Here is a 16,198-nt window from a genome sequence, read left to right as displayed (position 1 = left end):
TGCTTAGTGACACCAGCATGTGTTTACTGAGTATAACCAGTGAATAGATTTTGTTTCTATTTGTGTCTCTGAGATGATTAAGTCTTCTAACTGTGACCTTATGGAATGGCCAGTGGCATGAGGTTATGTGCTGCCGTTGGTGTGTGTAACTCACTCTGTTTAACCCCCCCCGTTTGTTATTCCAGCTGTTTCACAGACGCTCTCAAGGTTTTCAGTGAGAAGAGAATTGTAAGATCACTTTATTGCACTAACCATGAGGACTGCCTATGCCATTTACAGACAAACATATTTTTCTCATACCTTCAATGGATTGCCCATTTTCGTTCTTTGCCTGGTCTGCCCTCCGCCCCCCCAACCCTACCACCCCCAGCCACCACCCCACCCCTACCGTCTTTGCTTTATTACCCCTCCCTGCCCCATTCAGCAGCACACCCAATGCTGTGATCATTTTCTTTTCCCTTAATCCCCTTTCCCCTCTCATAATTAACCTCAAGGCATCAGGCTGTATTGCAGTTACAAACCATTTAATGAATGAGCACCTTTTTATATCCATTGATAGACAAACTCATCAAGCATAATGTTTGCTTTTGGTTTCATTGCTTGGTTTTTGACTTGGTTTTGGGACTTGATTGGCATCCAACACTCTGAGCTTGAGAATGAAGGAAGAGAGGAGGCGAATGGAGAATGTGCAGTAGACAAGAAGGAATGGAGGAATGAATTTTGCTGTGGTTAGACAAAATTCATTTGTCTGGCTCAGACCCCATGCATACACACATTGAAAATCTGTATGTATTTACCTGTTTAACCTGAACGATAGTGGAATGATGAAAGATTCACGTTCATTTTCATAAACATGAATTTTAAAAAAGCAACTTTTTGCAGAGTTTCAAAAGAGATAACACATTGCTGATTGTTATAATATTTTAGACGAGTATCATGAAAAATCTCAAACAAAAAAAGACAACCAAACAGAATATGTAAACACAATTAATTAGCATTTGGCTTTGGTGCTTGTGTTATCCACTTTTGTCTCACTGTGATTGCATCATGTTAAAAAAAGGTAAACTTTCCTAAAAAAATAAAATAAAATAAAAAATTTTAAAAATCTGCCAGTTTTAAGCTGTAAATGTGAGGCTAACAGCTAAAACAGATTTGTCTGTGGCGAAGGAGAAGCGGAGAGATGGAGGGAAACACCCTTCCATAAAAACAATGCACTTGCAAGCAGCATGCTTCCATCATTCCCATGCCGTATTAGCTGGGTCCCACGGCAATCAGGGCTGCTGCACTGTCTAGGTTTACATGTTCCAATACCCCCAACTTCAGAGACCCCCGACATGAGGCCAAAAAACACCCAAAGAAAACAGACAGGAGGCCTCTTGTCACCAAAATGTCTCACAATATGCAGATGACATTAGATTGTACATTAGTTAATAACTAAAACATTTTAGGATTTAAAATAACTTTTTTAAAATCCTGAAACTAGGAGCCACTGTTGTCCTTTTATGTGTTACTTTTACTACCACCAATGAGTGCTTGAGTCCTCTATTAGGTTCTGCGTGTTTTCTGGGTATGCACCGGTGCTAATTCGGTAGGTCTTCCAAACAGGAAACACAAAACCAACTGCACAGCACATGCTGTGTTTCAAACAGTGCACAGTACTGGTTTTTGCTGGTAAGCTAATGTGGTTATCCGTCTACTTCAACTCAAACAGAAGAAGCTTTTTTACACTGCTTTCAAGGAATGGAAATGATGTGTTTTCATGTCACTGAGGAAAGGGTTCTGTCTCCTCATTATTGGAGTGGCTTTAGATTTATAAAAGAGACTTGGTAAAACATTCCATCATGTAAGCCACAGAAACTTTGGGAAATGGTGTAGCAACCAAATAATATTTGGGATCCCTTTTTCAGTGGACATGAAAATACTTGACCCCACGTTCTGCTTGGTACTATTTCAGGCTTTGATTGATGATGCACTGGAATACTGCATGCACTCGTCCTCGAAGCGAGGTCACATCAAACGTACCCACAGTGCATTTCTGTAAACCCAACCTTCCGCCTCAGCGCATAATCTAATTTGAAGCCATCTGGCAAAGCTAACACCAAAGCCTGTCGGTACATTTGATCGATGCTGCATGCGACGATGACGATGCTAGTTTCAGAAGAGCCCAACTCTGTGAGCTATAAGAGTCTTCTCAGTAAAGGTACGCAGTGGAGAGCACATGAACGGAGAATGACCATGATTAGCAGCTCAGACGGTTGGCTCCTAAAACCAATGAACATCAATGCTCCCAAGCAGCATCGTGTGACTGTGTCCTACCGCCTTCTGCTCCGTCCATGCAGAAGCTCGACATAGAGCCCCAACCCCTTAGTTCGTCAGAGGGGAGCACAGTGGATATTCGACCCCCTGGAGACGGGGCCGAATCCGTGGAGCTGGAGCCAGAGGAGTCGTTGGACCCTGAGGCCTGCTTTACAGAAGGTGAGGATGTCGGGGGATTCTAGACCGGGATAGGTGAGCGCATTTTATGTCAAAGAGGAAATCGTTATAACTGCTTTAGCTTAGCTGCAGCCTGTTGTAGCTGAGTGACAGTGAACACAAATGCTCAGCGAGACAGGCAAGAAATAGTCACCGGGATGGAACAGAAGATGACATTTTGTCTAAAACACCTGCAGTGAATTCGCTTTGTGTTACAAATATCACTTGCTGCTTCCCAGATCTCTTCTGTTTTTATTTTTTGCTGATTGGCCGCACTTGAATGTTTCACTTAATCAAGTAGGTTTTGATATCGGACAAAGAATAAGCACATAAAACTATTTTCATATGATGATTTAGATTCATTTGAGGACAGAAGTTCACAGGTCACAGAGCTCTGTTAACACTCACTCCCATGTGAAGATTTCTCATGGAATACAGTGGTGCGAAAAAGTGTTTACCCCCAATTTATCTCTGTGGTTGTATCATAACCACAAGCAGCATGGTGAATCCCAAAGGCTGTGATTTCACAGTTGTTTTCTTCATACAGCAATCTATGTAAAAGATCACTCACCTTACACACACACACACACACACACACAGACACACGTAAATCCCAGCAGAAGCCTCTTCACATGGATGGAGGAATGTTTGGATAGCAGGTAGCTTTTCACTGTCGCTCAAGATTTGTACAACTGTCTTTAGCAGATTGCTGCTGAGTGAGGGAAATATAACATGAAATGTGGGGATTTTTAGATGGCTTTAGTCAGCTAGGTCAACTTGCACCTTTTCAAATGCCTGTCATCTAATTTCTCCTACTTGTCTGCAGGCTGTGTGAGCAGATTCCAGTGCTGCCAGGTCAGCGAGGAAGTGGGCTGGTTCAAGAGCTGGTGGACGCTCAGGAAAACCTGCTTTATCATTGTGGAGCACAACTGGTTTGAGTCCTTCATCATCTTTATGATCCTTCTCAGCAGTGGAGCGCTGGTGAGTGTTGAACTCTCTATTCTGGGCAGTTATTTGGCGTGTGTTTTAGATCAAAGCTTACATCCCAGAGTTTTAATCTTTCAGGCTTTTGAAGATGTTTACATTGAGCAGCGGCGGACCATCAAAACAGTGCTGGAGTACGCAGACAAGGTCTTCACTTACATCTTCATCCTGGAAATGCTGCTGAAGTGGGTGGCATACGGCTTCGTTAAGTACTTCACCAACGCATGGTGCTGGCTTGACTTCCTCATTGTAGATGTAAGTATATTAGACTTAATGTGAATGAATCTAAAATCTGGTGTTGTGTTAAAACCTGATGTTCAACAGGATCTTATATTCCTTAATTTCAGAAAAATGCTTAGGAAAAAAATCTGTACTTACTCTCTTAACTCTAACGCATCTTCTTGAAATCTCTACGCCGGTGTGGTGTGCAAACGGCTCCCTTTGATCCCTCACCCTGCTTGTCTGTGACATTATCGTCTCCCAGGTGTCCTTGGTGAGCCTCGTAGCAAATGCTCTGGGCTACTCTGAGCTCAGCGCCATCAAAACTCTGAGGACACTGCGAGCCCTCCGGCCCCTGAGGGCCCTGTCTCGGTTTGAGGGCATGAGGGTAAGAACAGGAGGGACTACAGCGGCACAGAACCGTATTTCTGTAACGATTGTCAGTGGGCAAATTGAAAATATGTTTCTCTTCTATTTATGTCTCTTCTTTTCTAATATACACTCCACTGTCATTTACTTTGTACTAAATGAGTGGTGACTGTATTGAGTCAGACTGACTCATAAATTTCCACTAAAATATCTTTTATCAGATATAAAACTCAACCTTTAGAGACTGTGGGTCAATTTGCCCTTTCTCCAATTTGTACCCTTTATTGACATTTCTTCAGCTTCTATTTTCTAAAACAAACCATTTCAAACCCATTTACTTCAAAATGACTCTTTGGGTTCTCTCAAACCACGGACCAATAAAACTAGCCACAATTTCTTTCAAAGGTTGTAGGAAAAGCAGTTTTTAAATCAACTACAATCCTTTCCAGACACCCAGGGTGGATTTGACAGGTTTTAAAATCACATAATCAGTGAGGTTTTGACAATTTCTAGTGACTTTTAATCGTGATTAATCAATTATTGAAATAATTGTCAACTAACTTAGTAACCGAATAATTCTTGAGAGACTCTAAAACATGACATTTACTAACAGAACAACACACAAGAGCAGTGATCAAGTCACAACTACACAAAACAGATTTACATTTTGCATTTAAGATGACAAGACATACATTTGAAATAGAAAAAAACAACAAAAGGCTATTACTGAAAAATAAGTTTTTGATGTGGGAAGGAATTGATGCATGGTTGGTATGAAAACCACTGTGGCTGTGAAAACCACTCCAAAAAAATAAAAAAGGGTACAAATAGACCAAGGGGCAAAATGACCAATGGCCGCCTTAAGAAAGCAGTTGTTATGTCTTAGCTGAAACAAACTCAATTTAAATCAAAAAATAAACAGTTGTAATTGTAGTTTAGTTTAACCCGTAAATCAGATGAGGGCAAACAGTCTGTCTAACTCAGTAAAAATGTCAACAATCTTGGTTTTATACATAATATGTATTTCCTGTTAGCTAGGCTAAGTCTTGAGTGTTAAGCTAAGCTAGTATCACAACAGCTTCTGCCCACAATCATAATAATCTCCACGGTATTTTAATTTGTTGAATACGTTTATAAAAATGTAACTTTTCAACCCATTAACCTGTTTGCCAGACTGCTTGTTGCTGTTTTTTGTGTTTTAGTTCGCCCACCATTTTATCACGAAACAAAGCATTCCTATCACATCATTCTGTTTCCATGTCGCAAAGCTTTCGATCCGGTTTCTTAGCAATTGTTTGTCATCCACAAAAACTGTGCGCCAAAGGGACGATGACACTGTATAATTTCTGTTCTCATTCTCATAATTTGATCTCCGTTGTGGCATCTTGTTTTCCAGACAGAATGTTTTTAAATGGCTGGTTAGGGCGCCTGCCTGTAAGACTGCATGCCTACTGCTACTTCTGCTATACATTTCCTCTCCTTGCAATTCAACTCAACTCTTCTGTATGCATGACTTTGCTCACTCTGTCTCAATGGATTACTGTTTATTGCTGTCCTCGGCCGTTGGTTTCTGATGTTGCTTGTGTTGTGCCTTTAACCTGTAATTTTTTTCTTTGTTGTGTGTCTTTTTTTCATTTACAGTCAGACAAAATGTTGTGACTTCATCCCGCCTCTCTAAGGTTTTTTCTGTTTTGCTCTTTTACCTATCAAATGTTAAGATTTTTCACCTGCTCACCTTCTTCGTTCAAATTGTCACCTATAATTTTCTTTGTAAATATCTGTGTGTGGGGTTAAGTGCTTTATGTGTCTATACAAAATAGCTTTTGATAATTTGTTAAATCTTCACATAATTTTGATGTTTGTAAGTAAAGTATAACCTCTGTGACTCTATGAAATCAAGCAGTAAAGTTTTAAAATCAGACCAGTTTTAACTGAGCCACTACAGACAACTAAATCCAGGCATGTACTTGATCACCTTCAGGTTGTGGTGAACGCTCTACTTGGCGCCATCCCCTCCATCATGAACGTGCTCTTGGTTTGCCTCATCTTCTGGCTGATCTTCAGCATCATGGGCGTCAACCTCTTTGCGGGGAAGTACTACCACTGCATCAACACCACCACAGACGAGCTCTTCCCCATCAGCGTCGTCAACAACAGGACAGAGTGCCTGAATTTGGTTAACAACAGCGCCCGCTGGAAGAACGTCAAAATCAACTTTGACAACGTCGGAGCTGGTTATCTGGCTCTGCTGCAAGTGGCAAGTTTGATTTATGATTAAGAGCTGTTTTGGTTGCCTGTAAATTTATGTCAAAGTGTCCTTTGCATATAAATGACCTTACTTTTGTCTTTAACGTCTGTCTTATCTTCCATTCTCCTCTCTGGATTTAAAGAAATGTAGAAGGAAAATATTATTTTCGGTGTATTGCAATGTGGTTAGGATGTTTCTTAAATTCCACGTCTGATTGGCTGAGCAAAACTGGTGACGTCTCCTCTCCCAGATGTTCCACCCGTCTAATGACCGGACTAATAACCCTTTTAAAGATTTTGGGAGCAATCAATTTTTGTGCACTGCAAGCTTAGTCACTTTTGTCACATTTGAGAGAAGTTCCTGCAAAGTTTTCATTTCTACATGTCCACATGTTCGATCTCTCTTGTTGGATGTACCATCAAGAGAAGATCAGACCAGATTATACCCAGATGTCTTAGATGCTTTACTTTGAATACCTACTTCCTTTTTTCATATTACCTATATGTTAACTCTAAAATTAGTTTATGAGTTCTTTCTTTAAACTCCTTAGAGTTCAAAAAGTCTTAGATTTTGTTTTTATTCAGAAACCTCTTCCCTTGTAGAAAAAAACTGTCGGTGGAATTAATGTAACAAAAAGTTTTCTGTTTCTTTTGACTCATTAAATCAGATAAGAATATACTTATTGTGTTACTTATAAGCATAATATTAAATTACATGTACTAAATTTGTTGGAAAGTACACACAATCTCTTTAAAACATAGAGTGAGAGTGCTCCCTAAGAAGGTAACAATGATAAAACAATGAAAGTTACCTTGTCTTGTTCTCACAATAAAACCAAAAATTACTAGACTTCTCCTTTTTCTGCTCTTAGGCGACATTTAAAGGTTGGATGGACATCATGTATGCTGCTGTGGACTCTAGAAATGTAAGTCTGCTTGTTATGGTACTCACATCCCACTATTTCTAAATATAATTTCTCATTTGTTCTTCCTTTGTAGTTGGAGGAGCAGCCTGACTACGAAGTGAACCTGTATATGTACCTCTACTTTGTCATCTTCATCATCTTTGGCTCCTTCTTCACTTTAAATCTGTTTATTGGTGTCATCATCGACAACTTCAACCAGCAGAAAAAAAAGATAAGTTGCATTTCCTAACAGTCATAGATGGGAAAGTTGATTTAAATAGAAACAGAACTGAATTTTATCTGTAAATCTGAACATTTCCATATTAGTTTATTGAGAATGAGAACACAAATTAATTTCATTTGGCATAGATACAACTACAGATTTCAAATTGGTTAATATTTCAGTTCAAGGTTTAAAGGAATTTGAAATTTTACTTTGTAAAAATACAAAAAAAAAATATCATTGTTTGATTGTTGTGTTAAAATACAACGCAAAATCTTACCAAGTGTTTTTGTCTAGTTTCCAGTGCAAATATCTGAGTTCACTTGAATTAAGACAAGTGACTTTTTGAAAAATACAGGTGTTTGAGTTAGGTCAATAATTCTTTAATATTGATGGAAAAGCAGATTATTTCACTAGCAGCAAGGGAAAATGCATTGTTATAAGTCAAATAATCTACTATTGCAACTCTTTTTTTTATGAATATCAAGGAGTTATTATAGAATAGGATAGAATAGAATAGACCAACACAAGCTCGCTAAGTTACTTTAAGTTAGTTTTGTCTTAATTTAAGTTTACTAAGATATTTGAACTAGATATCTAGAGTGGATATTGTTACTGAACAACAAGAATTTTGTAAGATTCTTACCAAGAATCTTACAAAATTCTTGGTAAGATTTTGTGTTTTTGCAGTGTAGTTAAAATCTGATGCCACAAGTTTAATGATTCCTGATCTCTTCATCTCTACTCCTTACATTTCAGTGAAATAGTAGAACTGCTTTTTGTTCCCCACATCAGTGGCAGAGGCAGCAACATTTTTGAAAAGTCTGGCATTTCTGACAAGAAGCTGAAGAGCAAATTGTTGCTTACCTTACAGTGCTGGCTGCTATTAACGTCGACACGGGCGCCTTTCATTTCGCTCCGCGGTGTTGCCATTTTTGAAACAGAACAGCAGCAGGTACTGGTGCTGCGTCACACAGGGCCAAACACAGGCAGCAGCCTCCACACAGAGCAGCCCGAGCCCCAAATTTAGCTCACAGTCTCACAGCTGTGTTCAAGAAAGACACAAACTAATGATCGGCTGCTGCACAGAGAAGGACCTGCAGCAGCCTAGGATCACCGAGGATGCATGAGTCACTGAGAAACACCCCGCGTGCCCTCAAAACATGCAGCGCCAACAGCAAATGCGGTCTGGCATTATGTCTTCTCATTCAGCCAGGACCTAACGAGAAGGACTGGCGACGCCCAAGTGGTGGGGGAGGTGAAGAGAGAGACGGGTGGAGGGCTTGCTCTGTGTCTGCTGCAGGCTGGCCGGATGACTTAACAGAGTCAGGATCAGTCAGAGTGGAGCATCCAACCCCACAGACACAACTTCACACAGATGGTTGACACCAGTCTTCCCTGCAGACATGCGCTCGGTGAACTGCATTAGTGACAGCTCAGTTACTGTGCTGGCTGAAATGTACGCCAAATGAATATAATGATAAAGTATTTCCTTTTTTTCTTTCATGCTTATGTGTTATGAAGGGGCAGTATTATGTGAAATTGACTTTTTTTGGGCTTTTCATTGTGTTATAATGTTGTTCACGCATCAAAAACGTACCTGGAGTGTTGCTTCTTTTATTCTTTAATGAATGTTTGACAAATCTTTGAATCTCCCGTGGCAACCATACAGCTGTGCAAAATGTTTGGGTGAACCTAACATCGCCTTCGGACACAGCTCCTCCTCAGAGCTGCAGTTTCCAAGCTTCCACTTCAGAGAGCAACCTTCCCCCGCAACTGCCCAACTCAACTCCTTCAGACTAGACAGCAGCAATTAGCAAACACCAGGGGGAATTGGGCATCTGCTGAGCTCATTGTAGAAACTATTCTCAGTGCTACACTGATTAAAACATTGTTAAAAGAGGAGCCATATTGTGATGTCTTCCTGAGTCAGAGCAAGAGTTTTTAAAGAGACAGGCATCCAATTTAAAGTTAAATTTCTTTAAATCATATTTGATATGTATATATGTACTATATGTATAGTATTTTATTTTTCATAATTAACAAAGGTAGTATAGTTACTTCATTATGCTATAAAATGGCACTATGTGCCAGGTAAAAACATAATGCTGCCCCTTGGATCAAGAAAACAGGAGTAGATACAAAGTGGAGTCCCAAAGTCCTAGAAATTCAACATATTTTCTATTTGGATTTGGTTGGTGTGGATAAAAACAAAAATGTGTTATAATCATCATTTTCTGTTGATATGTGAGCCAGCTTCATCTTGACTTTTACACTTCCTTTGTTAATCTCATCCTAAAACACCATTATTACCTTCATATAGTCAACACTACTAAATTATTCATACTTCATTTCATTATTTATACAGCTCTGCTGCTTGGCAAGAAGCAGGCATAGCTGTGGATTAGAAAGCATGAGTTGGCTTGTGGTGAGCTGATTTTCTGAACTGGCCGTGTAAACATGTTCTCCTGGAAATCCCGCAATGTGCACCAATCAGCCTGCTTAGGATCTAAACATATCTTAGCTAATGCTTAACCGTTAATACTTGTAACATAGTTTGTTTGACACTGTTTTGTATTTCTGAAGACTATGATTAGCACATGATTTTAACTAAACTGGGCACAATCCACACACTTCTGGTTATTTATTTGAAGGAAAAATTTAAAACCATGTTTTTCCTTCCTTCTTCGTGTCAGCCTCTCACATAAAATTAAAAGAAAACACATCAAACTGTGTGGTTGTAGCCAGAGAAAATGTGAAACATTTCAAAGTGTACAAATAATTTTGAAAGGCAAAACAGAGGATTAGCAGGTGGGGTGATCACTGAGCATGGTGAATGATCTTCCAGATGGTGGACTTTCTGAAAATTCATTAGAAAATACAACACCTTTTTAATGCATTTACTTTTAGCACACTTATATGTTTGTCCCTTTTCTACTTTGTAATGGGAAACATTACAGAGTGAGGTTATAACCAGTTTTTTTGTTTCTCATTTACTTTGGAGGTCAAGATATCTTCATGACAGAAGAACAAAAGAAATACTACAATGCCATGAAGAAGTTGGGTTCAAAGAAGCCACAAAAGCCGATTCCTCGGCCAACGGTAAGGCTATACTTTGCTCAGTTAGTACGAAAGGACTGAAAATGTTGATGTGAAAAATTAACGCTTTTGTTTTCTTTGTCCGTCTTCTTTCAGAATGCATTTCAAGGCTTTGTGTTTGACTGTGTCACAAAGCAGGCATTCGACATTGTAATCATGATCCTCATCTGCCTTAACATGGTGACGATGATGGTGGAGACGGATGACCAAACAAAGGAAATGGACAAAATCCTTTACTGGATCAACCTGGTTTTTATTGTGCTATTCACCGGGGAGTGTGCGCTCAAAATGATTTCTCTGCGACACTTTTACTTCACTGTTGGCTGGAACATATTTGACTTTGTGGTAGTGATTCTTTCAATTGTAGGTAAGAGAATATTCAGATTTATTTGATTTTTTCATACATTCTTTCTTTTTAAATTGCTTGGATCATTCTGATCATTTCTCCTTTTGCAGGTATGTTTTTATCCGAAGTTATCGAGAAGTACTTTGTATCCCCAACGTTGTTCCGAGTGATCCGACTCGCCCGGATAGGCCGCATCCTCCGCCTTATAAAAGGTGCCAAGGGCATCCGGACGCTCCTCTTTGCCTTGATGATGTCACTCCCTGCCTTGTTCAACATCGGCCTTCTTCTTTTCTTGGTTATGTTTATCTATGCTATCTTCGCAATGTCCAACTTTGCATATGTCAAGAGAGAGTCAGGGATCGACGACATGTTCAACTTTGAGACCTTTGGAAACAGCATGATCTGCTTGTTCCAGATCACAACATCAGCTGGGTGGGACGGCCTGTTGGCGCCCATCCTGAACAAAAGAGAGCCAGACTGTGACAGCAAGATAGAGCACCCTGGGAACTCCTACAAAGGCAACTGTGGTAACCCTTCAGTAGGCATCTTTTTCTTCGTCAGCTACATCATCATTTGCTTTCTGATTGTGGTCAACATGTATATCGCCGTCATCCTGGAGAACTTCAGCGTGGCCACTGAGGAGAGCGCCGAACCACTAAGCGAGGATGATTTTGAGATGTTCTACGAAGTGTGGGAGCGCTTTGATCCTGATGCCACTCAGTTTGTGGAGTACAACAAGCTCTCTGAGTTTGCGGATGCCCTCGATCCACCGCTTCGCATTGCCAAACCCAACATGATCCAGCTCATAGCCATGGATCTGCCAATGGTGAGTGGCGAACGCATCCACTGTCTAGACATCTTGTTCGCTTTCACCAAACGAGTTTTGGGCGAAGGTGGGGAGATGGACATGTTGCGTGGACAGATGGAGGAGCGTTTCATGGCCTCCAACCCCTCTAAAGTGTCCTATGAGCCAATTACCACAACCTTGCGCCGCAAGCAGGAGGAAATGTCGGCCATAGTTATCCAGAGAGCTTTCCGGCGCTACATGATCCAACAGGCCATGAAAAAGGCCTCCGCTCTCTACAAAGAGCAGCTAAAGGAGGGCGTCCGTGACCCAGACAAGGATGTAATGGTCATCAGCAAGTTCAACGAGAACTCCACCTCAGACAAAACAGACATGACTCCGTCTACCGCCTCCCCACCCTCCTACAACAGCGTGACAAAGTCGGACAAAGACAAATACGAAAAAGAAAACAGGGAAAAGGAAAACAAAGGGAAAGACTTGAAAGACAGAAAAAAATAGACTTCTACAAAACGGAACAAACAATGCATCAGTTTATATGGGGGAAATTTGTTTACAGCTTCTAGAGGAGGTAGATAGATGTGTGCTTTGATTGTTTGGAGATGAGGATTGCTGTGCCAGGGAGGCCTAAAATGGGAGCGCTGTTATAATAAATACAAAAATGTGGGTTCTTCCCAGAGAAGGAAAATGGAAGCAAGTTATCCAGCAGACACTGCCAGAGGTTGAGTGGAACATAGTGCAGCCTCTCTGCAAAACGCTTGTGATTTTCCTTTTGGTTGTTGTTACTATCTGACACTTGAGTGTACTGTTAATTTGTCTGTAGCTAGTGCTGCTGCTACTTCTATAAATCCAGTGTCTTGAATTGAAAAATTGCTGTATCACTTATCAAGTTCTCTGCATTGTCTTTTGTTTCGGTTCAGGATTTTTTTTTTAATGAAAAAGAATGTTTTCTACTTTATTTTTGAGAATGTCTCCACTGCTTTCACTCACGTACAATCACCAAGGGCAGAAAAAGTCAATGCTGGAAACTACAACTGTCTGAAACTCGCACAGTGCAGGGTCAGTACCAAAATGCTCGTGGTTCACACAGTATGTGAAACTGGAACATACCGATGAAGTGGAATGAGTGAATAACTTGTAACCACTGGTGTCCCATTGGTGACTGCTAAAATCACTGTCTAATGCCATGTTCCAGTTTCAGTAGAAAAATCCCTCTCTAAAAACAGAGAAGCTGAATGTATGCAATCTGGAGGAAAAAGACACAATTAAAGAAACTTGGGAAATATTCTTGGTTGCTTTTTTGCCAAGATTTCGATGACACAATTGGCACCACTCTTGTGCCTAGGCTAGACTCTGTTTCTAGGTAAGCTATGTCCAGGAGTGTTCCCATCTGACGTCTGTCTGGCAGAATCCAACCTAAATCAGACTGTTGATCTGATCAGAGTGCCTGTTTTTAATCTAAATGTAAAAAACCTAAACAAGTCTTTATGTCAAACTATGTGTCTGTCCTTAACAGTAGGTGTTGATATTCATACACCAAAAGATTATTTTTTCTTTTTGTGTCCTTTAGTTTTGTAATGGTTTAGACTATGGATTGTTTTGAGCCATTCTAAACTCACTGCAATAATGGATTCCCTTCATTAGCATATCTGCTTTGTGGAAACTGTCAGTTGAATCATATTTTCATACTTTGAGATTGTCAAAAGGTTCAGTGCTGAATGTTTAACACTTCTCATCATCGGTGTTGTTGTTGTAGTTGTGTAGAGAAAAGAAGAAGACCACCATCCACTTTTTTAAACAGTAAAAAGGTACTTTCTAAGAACTGCTAAGAACTTGCTATTTAGCAAGCTAACTAGATTGCTAAATAGCAAGCTTGTTCCTGGTACTAGCTACCTTATCGGCAGTAAGGTACTGCTGATAAATGTTTTGTGGCGTTGTTTAGTATTCGTGTTTCAGATTGTGGCTACAATCAAGAGTTTTGTCAAATATAAGGCTCGACCACTTGTGGATATATTTTTAATGAGTGGCAGGTACCCTGACAAGTGTTGCTATTGTCATTAGCATAAGTACATATCTTGTTGTTTATATTACCATCCAAACTAAATTTCATCAAAAACACATGGAAAAGATCATTTTGTCTTCTAAGCAAAGTGTGAATGCGGTTTAAAGATAAATGGGAGAAATGGAGAACATGTCAATCACACAACATGCATGGATGACTAAATGTGTGTGAACAGTTTTGGATTTGTTTGGACCACATTAAATCGGTCGTGATATTATTTACTGGAGTCAAATAGCTATAGATTCTTGGTTGTTCAAGTGGACACGGAACGTACCCCTGGTGGGCACGGATTGATATTACATATTAAATGTCCTGTGGTTAAAGACCAATGGTGCAAAAAAAATTAATGGCAAACTGACCAATAGCAGCTGAGCTGTGTTTTCCAAAGATCAACTTGGTAAAAATGTCTTGCTTATTTCAAGCATTGACCTTGGTTAAAGTTGCTAGAGTTAGCTAGGAACGTGGTCAATTCCATGTTATACTATTTCAGAACCATGCCATCCATTTTGTACCCTTCAACAAATATGCTTAGTCCATTGTGTAATCATATATTTTTCTGTCTGCTTAGATATTTTTGAATAATTACAAATTATAATAATGATAAAGTACAAATACGACAACTAATTTATTTCAAATGTATATTAGTTTATCAAGATTTTGTATCACTCTTCCGTTGATTTTGGTTTTGGAGACTCTTTGCCTACTCTTATAAATATAAGAAAATATAAGATAATATAAACCAAAACAGTCCTGATTTCCTGACAGTCGACTCTGTAAATGATATGTATGTAAATTATAAAAGGTTTCTTTAAATACTCAGTTGTCAAAGCTGCCGAGTATTAAAACACAATTGGTGTGAGACCCCCGCTCTTTCACGGCTCGTTTCGTACCTGGAAAAAAGTTGGGTACAAAATGGCAAACTCGTGAAAACGGCCCAGCACCTGAGGCAGCTGAGATGCAATTTTCTGTTCATTAAAAAATGGGTCTTCCTAATTTAGTTTGCACATCTTGTTGACAGAGATTTGGCTTTTTTTTTTGGCACCATCTCATACGTTGGCAAGAAATACTGAAACTAGACCTCTCAGCAATAGGTGGATGCAACTCGTGCCGGATAAGTTGACCAGACCTTGATGGATAATAGTAGTTTTCTAAGTACTTCGAAGTAGAACGTATTTAGTTGTTTTCCCTACAGAAGGTTCCACTGTGTGCCATTGCAGGAGTGGTATTAATATCCTCATCTATCTCTTGGCAGCAAAGTTAAGCGAATTTCCCCAAAAATCTGTCTTTTAAGGCAACACTCCGACCTACTTGTTCACCCACTGTCGTGTTGCATTCACTGTGCTCCCGTTAATCCTCCACGCCCCCTGCTCTCTACATCCCACAGAGCTCCTGTAAACAAAATGTCTTTAAGAAACAAACTATACAAAGAAGGAAAAAAAAAGGATGTCTTTCTACCTGCTTTCAAGCTAGAACATGACAATATATCACAATTAAAAGCTGTAATATCACAAAATGTTTGTATGCCATTCATGTTGTTTCAATTGAGAAGCGAGTGGTTTTTAATGTAGTGGTTCGGTTTGTAAATATTATAGCTATTTGGGCCCACAGTATGCATCACACTTACATTTGATGTAAGAGCACTTTTTATCCCCACTGCTATGTAATTCCACGTGCGGCTGTCATACATGTTGGTATCTGCGCGAGACTCGGCGAGAATGTCACCGTCCATGTCTTATTTGAGCGAGTGTTTGTGTGCCACTGGGCTCTGATGGTCGCCTCTGTTCTGCCGATTATAAATAACATTTTTCATGTAGATATGAGTGCATTTTCACGTCTTCGCATTTCATTTCTGATTTCTTTTTATTTTTTATGAGATGATTTATTTTTCTTTCTTTTCCTGCACTGTAACACCTGATGAAAACACATGTTAAGCCCCCATGTCTGTAGATAGGAACCATGAAGCAATCCGTAGCCATCTCTCATTGCGCTTGTAGTGTTTTAGTGAACTGCATGCAGGAAGTGACTACTCTCCGCTCACATGATGATATCATTTTCAAGCCAAAAGAATAAAGAACATATTTTTTGTAAATCCTTGTTTTATTTATTTATTTATTTATTTTCTCCTTCCTTTTTTAATTTCCCACATCACGTTTGAGTTCATCGACGTCCCGGAGTGTGATGAAATGCGATTGCTTTAGAGGTCAGTCAGGGTCATTCATGTGATTCAATCTCATGTTACACCTATGTATCGATTTGCAAAATGTGACAAGTGACTATTTTTATTTTTATTTATTTATTTTTTTGTTATAACCAAAGATGTGGCAACAAAACACAAAATCTAGAATTCCAAAATAAAACCTATTTTGGAAAACCTATTGTGCATGCCAGACGCATTCATTTGATGGAGAGAGCGGTGGCGGAAGGAGGTAAGAGGCGTTTTGTCATTTTGTGACAGGCCAACAAAATTTAG

At 39.6% G+C, this 16,198-nt stretch overlaps 1 protein-coding gene across 7 annotated transcripts in view; it reads left to right on the top strand.

Annotated features, from left to right (window-relative positions):
• LOC102237040 (sodium channel protein type 2 subunit alpha-like) overlaps window positions 1–15,817 on the top strand; it is a 39,464-nt gene extending 23,647 nt beyond the window's left edge. For 4 of the 7 annotated variants that reach the window (XM_023329958.1, XM_023329959.1, XM_023329960.1 and 1 more), the window contains 10 exons: window positions 2,340–2,475; window positions 3,299–3,453; window positions 3,538–3,711; window positions 3,941–4,063; window positions 6,026–6,301; window positions 7,164–7,217; window positions 7,291–7,428; window positions 10,417–10,521; window positions 10,615–10,885; window positions 10,975–12,167. In XM_023329958.1, the coding sequence (XP_023185726.1) occupies window positions 2,340–2,475; window positions 3,299–3,453; window positions 3,538–3,711; window positions 3,941–4,063; window positions 6,026–6,301; window positions 7,164–7,217; window positions 7,291–7,428; window positions 10,417–10,521; window positions 10,615–10,885; window positions 10,975–12,167 (2,625 nt within the window). Of the gene's footprint in view, window positions 1–2,339; window positions 2,476–3,298; window positions 3,454–3,537; window positions 3,712–3,940; window positions 4,064–6,025; window positions 6,302–7,163; window positions 7,218–7,290; window positions 7,429–10,414; window positions 10,522–10,614; window positions 10,886–10,974 lie in introns of those variants that run through there. The other 3 variants (XM_023329962.1, XM_023329961.1, XM_023329964.1) reach the window with 2 other exon arrangements.
• The last annotated feature ends 381 nt before the right edge of the window (window positions 15,818–16,198 follow it).

The sequence above is a fragment of the Xiphophorus maculatus genome, chromosome 24 (genome assembly GCF_002775205.1).
Source record: "Xiphophorus maculatus strain JP 163 A chromosome 24, X_maculatus-5.0-male, whole genome shotgun sequence".
In the NCBI taxonomy this organism is placed as follows: Eukaryota; Metazoa; Chordata; class Actinopteri; order Cyprinodontiformes; family Poeciliidae; genus Xiphophorus; species Xiphophorus maculatus.
Note: the sequence above shows the minus strand (reverse complement) of the source record. Positions and strands in the feature narration are given on the sequence as shown.